This window comes from Grammomys surdaster, unplaced genomic scaffold, assembly GCF_004785775.1.
Source record: "Grammomys surdaster isolate TR1022 unplaced genomic scaffold, NIH_TR_1.0 126133, whole genome shotgun sequence".
Lineage (NCBI taxonomy): Eukaryota > Metazoa > Chordata > Mammalia > Rodentia > Muridae > Grammomys > Grammomys surdaster.
Genome location: NW_021620941.1, coordinates 6,327,663 through 6,333,765, shown reverse-complemented (window position 1 = coordinate 6,333,765; position 6,103 = coordinate 6,327,663). Strand labels below are relative to the sequence as shown.

General features: G+C 49.6%; 1 protein-coding gene across 2 annotated transcripts in view; it reads left to right on the top strand.

Annotated features, from left to right (window-relative positions):
* Col5a1 (collagen type V alpha 1 chain) overlaps positions 1 to 6,103 on the top strand; it is a 152,156-nt gene that overhangs the window by 59,740 nt on the left and 86,313 nt on the right. For both annotated transcript variants that reach the window (XM_028757100.1, XM_028757101.1), the window contains exons 5-8: positions 3,006 to 3,137; positions 4,022 to 4,153; positions 4,604 to 4,843; positions 5,538 to 5,717. In XM_028757100.1, coding sequence (XP_028612933.1) covers positions 3,006 to 3,137; positions 4,022 to 4,153; positions 4,604 to 4,843; positions 5,538 to 5,717 — 684 coding nt within the window. The remainder of the gene's footprint in view (positions 1 to 3,005; positions 3,138 to 4,021; positions 4,154 to 4,603; positions 4,844 to 5,537; positions 5,718 to 6,103) is intronic.

Here is a 6,103-nt window from a genome sequence, read left to right as displayed (position 1 = left end):
GGATGGGTGGATGGATGAATGGATGGATGAGTGAGTGGATGGATAGATGGATGGATGGATGGATGGGTGGATGGATGGATGGATGGATGGGCGAGTGGATGGATGGGTGGATGGATGGATGAGTGAGTGGATGGATGGGTGGATGGATGGATGAGTGAGTGGATGGATGGGTGGATGGATGACATGGGTGGGTAGATAGACAAGTGATGTGCAAAGATGATAGATAGATGAATAGATGGCATTAATAAATGGATGGATGAGAGGAGAGGTGGATACATGAATGATATGCATGAATGGAAGGAGGGCGCTCATGGTTGGATGGATGAATGGATGAACAGATGAACTGCATGAATGAATAAGATGGATGGGTGAGAAGATCAGTGAGGAAGAGCTGGGGGTGTCACTCATGGTAATCACGGAAATGTGCCTAATATTTCCTTCCTTTTCCTTTCCTCATTGTCTACTGTTGAGTCTCTATGAGCCACTCCTTCTGGCCCTGTGGCTTTGCTACTGATCCCATGTAGTCTGATCCTTGTCCACAAGTGTCTGATTCTCTCTGTTCTTCATCCTACCAGAGTCCTCTCCTGCCCCCACCCCTGCAATTCCATATCTGGCTGTCCCCTGAGGATGTTTCTCTTGCACTCACCTCTCACCGATACCCAGGTTTGTTATTGGACACCTTGATTAACCAGTTTGCCTGGAGGACTATGGCCTCCCCAGCATCACGTGAAGTGGATATTGTTTATTTTGAGTTCAATTTTCACACAGAGAAAGCAAATCTCAGACAGGCTCCAGGCTACACAGCCAAAGAATGGCAGAAATGACTAGTCTTCAACAGCTGACTGCCTATGTGTCTGGTCCTGTGCCACTGAAAGTTGCGGTTCCTGTACATTGCCATCTCCCCTCCAGCTCTGAACTTGTGGTAGAGGCAGACAGACACTGCAAGCTACTCTGCTTTGGTAGAAACCCCACGCTCCCCTTAGCAGGGTCTTCAGAGAGGAGAACAGTCATTGACATGAGCTGGGAGCCCTCTCCTTCCACACTTTGGGTGAAATTGTCATGGCCACAGGGACCCAGCACTGCAGATCACCAGAGCTGCAGAGCCCAGCTGGAGAAGCAAAGATGCTATTGAGCATACAGCCCATGCAGAGGCCTTGGAAACCAGGGAGGTAGCAATTCTGCCTGAGAGGAAGAGGAAGCCCAAAATAAACTTGAGAGGCTATGCTGTCTTCCAGACAACCCTGTCCCTGAAGCTTATTGCCAGAAAGTTTCAGACTAAGCCCATTCCTAACCAGAATACATTGGACATTTTATTCCAGGACAGTGTAATGTATTACAGTATAGTGCTTGATTGGACTCCAAGCACAGAGAACTCGACACCTGGCACAGTCCTGAGTCACCTTTGTTTGCTGTACTATTTCCAATGTGGTCTTCAGAGTGCTAGAATGTTCTGGTATTTTCTACCCCCGTCCCTGAGCCCACTGGGGGGAAATCACTGGCCCCTTGTGGAACACCTTACCAGGCCTTGCCTCACCTGCTGCTGCGCACTCAGCCTTAGCCTCTGTGGGGATTGGTAGGCATACTGTGATGGCCACAAGGGAGGCCATGAGCAGCTCCTTCACCCCATGCTCAGTAAGTGGAAACACTCATTCCTGGTCACTGTCACCAGTAAAATCTGGTGGGCTGGGAGGACACAGCCCCTGTTTCAAGCTACTCTTGCTCTCTTGTGGGGAGGGTGTGTGCACACTGTGCTCATGGTCTCAGCAGACTCTTCATCCTACATGTCTGCATGTCTCCATGAGAACCAAGTGTAGGCACGGTCCTGTGAGCTCAGCTGCTCTGTGAGAAGCTGTCTCCTGACTGCTGGAAAGTTTCAGGTTCAGCTTTATGGGGTCACTTGGGGTATGACTCGTACCTGTGGCATTCATCATTGCATTCCATTTATCTGTCATCTTTGGATGGACATGTGGGGCTACCACTCTGGGGCTATTGACAACACTGCTATGAGAGAGAGAGAGAGAGAGAGAGAGAGAGAATATGTGTATGTATGTATATGTGTATGTATGTATATGTGTGTGTATGTATATATATGTGTATGTATATATGTGTGTATATATGTATGTGTGTGTTTGAATGTATGTATATGTGTGTGTGTATATGTATATATATATGTGTGTATATATGTGTGTGTGTGTGTGTGTACTGGCTTCAGTTCCCCTTCTCACCTTTATGGGTAAAGGACTTGGGGAAATTTGTTCAAGTGTTTATTTTAGTTTCCAGGTTTAGAACTTCTGGGTTATATAGTAATTCCATGTTTAACTCAATAAGAAAGCAGACATTGCATCTTTAAAAAATACCCCTCAGTACTGGAGGCTAATGGCGACAGAGACGTGCCCTCCTGAACCTAGGGCAGATGCATTTATGTTTGGTAACTGCAGCAATTGTGAGCACCAAACTAGCAAGTGTACAAGAGGCATTTGGTAGATGGATGGATGCACTGGGATGGATGGATGGATGGATAGTTGAGTGAATTGTTGAATAGAAGGATAGATAAGTAGATGGATGGACAGGTTAGTGGCTGGCTGGCTGGCTAGCTGGCTGGCTAGATGAAAAGGTGGATAATGGATGGGTGGGCGAAAACAGGGATGGGTGGAGGGTTGATTAATGGAAGGGTAGATGAGCAGATAGGTGGGTGGGTAAGTCAATTGATGGATGGGTGGATGGATGAAAAGGTAAGTGGATGGATGGGTGGGAAGGCAGCTAAGTGTATAGGTGGGTGGATAAATGGGTGAGAGATGAGTGAGTTCATTCCTGCCGGGGCCACCCTAGCTTAAGTAGCTCTTCAGAGCAGCATCTGCTGGGAAGAAGTGTGCCCCTGAGGTTAGCTCCTCTCAAGGTCTTTTCTAGGCTTCTCTCTTGCCCAAGACATCAGGCTAGACCCCTTGTGTTTCCAGATCCCCATGAGTATCTGTGCTGTTTGCTCAGGAGCTTTTGTCTTTTTTCAGGGTGACATCCAACAGCTGCTCTTTGTCTCCGACCACCGGGCTGCCTACGATTACTGTGAGCACTACAGTCCGGACTGTGACACCGCGGTCCCTGACACACCTCAATCACAGGACCCTAACCCAGATGAATATGTGAGTCATCTCTGGCTGGGTTCATGGTGGCAGCACAGTCTGAACCTCAGGATGCTACAGAGTCTGCCAGGATTATGATTATAAAGGACTTTGGAAGCCACTGGACTGAGTTTTCAGCAAACTATAGGGGAAGTAGTGTGTGACTCTGATCCACTTTACCACAGAGGAGCTCCCCCTCCCCCATACACACACCTTGATAAATCTTTCAAGGGAATGTCATCGACTGTGTCCCTTAGCCCTCCACACACATCCTTAAATGAATGCAGACAGACAGGTGCCCTTTACCCTCAGGCTGTGGCCTCGGTTGTTCTTTAGAGCTCTGTCTGTTCCCTCATGGGCACCTGAAATTTTATAATAGGGCATGCCCAGCCCTGTATATAGAGGTCCTGATTCCCAAAGTAGCAATAACTCAGAAGGGCGGCCATGTCAGTCCCCTTTGTCCCTCTCTCCATTTCACACTCTGCTGGGTCACTCTCCTCATCCCCTGTGCCCTCCTCTAGCTCCCACCAGGTCCCTGGTTTGTATTTGAGAACAGTGCCTGTGAGTGGCTGTGAGCCCCTCTCACTGAGTACCCATGTTTTGAGGCTAAAGGGTAACTTTTCTGGTCTGGGTTTGATTTCTGTGGGTAGATGTAACCACTTTTAGGGCTCAGCTTTTGCTGACCTCTCTCAGGGACCTGTGGGATCGTCCATCCCCATGCTAGGCTTCTAGGGCTTGTTCAGCTTCTCAGGGAGAGGCTGAGGGAAGAGTCCTATCTGAGGAGCCCTGGTACCTGACAGTGCCTCATGGCATCTACTTCTCCACCCAAGCTGAGGTAAGGTGGTTGACAGGCTGCTTTGGTAATACATTGGTTTTCTTCTCCATATGGGCACCGTTGACTCCAGTACCCAGAAGGAGAGGGCGAGACCTATTACTATGAATATCCATATTATGAAGACCCTGAAGACCCTGGAAAGGAGCCTTCCCCCACACAGAAGCCAGTGGAAGCCGCCAGAGAAACCACGGAGGTTCCTGAGGTCTGGGCTGGGCTGGGCTGGGCTGGGGAGGTTCCCGGTCCCTCCAGGCTACAGGGTTGAGCACAAAGGCTGTGGACATTGTGGCACATACCTATAATTCTATCCCTTGGGAAGCTAAAGTAGGATAAGCATAAGTTTTAGGCCAGCCTGGGCTACAGGGTGAGAGACCACCCCATCCCCAAACACACACATGGACCCTTAAGCTGTGGTTGAACATTTCCTGGTGTGTTACTAGGTGATCCTCCATCAGTTCATGGCACTCTTGGTACCTGGTGCACATGCAATGGCGGCCTCCCTCATTTTCTCTACCTTCCAGGAATTGAGGGCCTTGACTAAACTCCATTCTCACACTTTCCTGTTTACTCTTGTACTAGAAGGATGCTGGCATGGGAGCTTGGGAAATCCTGGGTCCAGGTACCTTGACAGCCTCTTTCTACCATCTGCCCACAGGAGCAGACCCAGCCCCCACCCAAAGCCCCTACAGTGCCTGAGATCAGTGACACGGCCGGCAAGGATGACAGTCCAGGGATCGGGGACTATGACTATGTGCCGACTGATGACTACTACACTCCATCCCCATATGAAGACTTTGGCTACAGCGAGGGTGTGGAGAACCCCGACCAGCCCACCAACCCTGACTCAGGGGCCGAGGTCCCCACCAGCACCACCGTTATCTCCAACACCTCCAATGTAATTGCCTTCCTTCCTACTTGTATTGATCCAGGGGCAGGGGTGGAAACAGGGTAAAGGCTGTGTGGCCCTGGGTCACTGCTGAGCACTGACCTCCTTGCGCACACAGCACACCCTGGCTCCTGAGTCCTCTGTAGCAGGGTTGACTGTGACTTTCCTGAGTTTATTTCAGTTCTCCCTGCAAAATGGGTAGAATATCTCTGTGGACTCTATGTTCTTGCTCTCAGGGTAGTTCAGATAATGCTGTAGTTTTGGGGTGCAGGAGTTCCACCCATGAACATCGTTGGTGTTTACCCATGTTACCAGAATAAATCTCATGGGACACTGTGTTCTTCACTATTAGAAAGAACCTCAGTTTCCAGTGTGCAAACTCTAAATCAGCAACTGAACGCAGACCTCCCCAGGGATGAAGTTACTCTGAGGGACACTGTTGCTCCTTCCTGTCCTGGCTTGTTATAGTGTCTTGGGTAGTCTGAGGAACCATCCCCATGGTGGCTGAGAGGTTTGTAGAGAGGTTGTGGGAGCCACAGGTCTTCCCTCATGGAATCCCCAATGGGCTTTAGCTTTAGATGTTCTGTAGTGGGGCCTCTGGCTGCTATAGGCAGGAAGTGCGGGGCTCAGTGCCTTGCAGGCAGAGCCTGTATGTGGCTGGCCTCCATGAGTGACCCTGCCACTTCTCTCCCTTATTCTGCAGCCAGCTCCATCTCCAGGGGAAGGTACGGATGACTTGGATGGTGAGTTCACTGAGGAAACCATCAAGAATCTAGAGGAAAACTACTATGACCCGTACTTTGATCCTGACTCCGATTCTAGTGTCTCTCCATCGGAGATAGGGCCAGGCATGCCGGCTAACCAGGACACCATTTATGAGGGGGTAAGAGACTCAGCTTCTCTCTGCACATCAGGGCATCTAGGCAGTGTGAAAGGGCCAGCATTTCTAGAAGTCTGAAAGTGACTGAGGGAGGCAAGAGTGACGTGGCCTGCCATGTATTTCAATTATTAATTAATTAGCTAGTTAATTCATTTATTCGTTAGAGACATGGTCTCACTATATAGCCCTGGCTGTCCAGAAACTCTCTATGTAGACTAGACTGGCCTGGTACTCAGAGATCCACTTGCCTCTGCCTCCCAAGTTCTGGGATTAAGGGCGTGCGCCACTGTGCCTGGCTGAGCTTCATTCTTCATTCTTTCATTCTCTCTGACTTCCATTACAGTCATCTGTGCCTCGTTGCCTGACTATGTGGTGTGTATGTGGCTAGC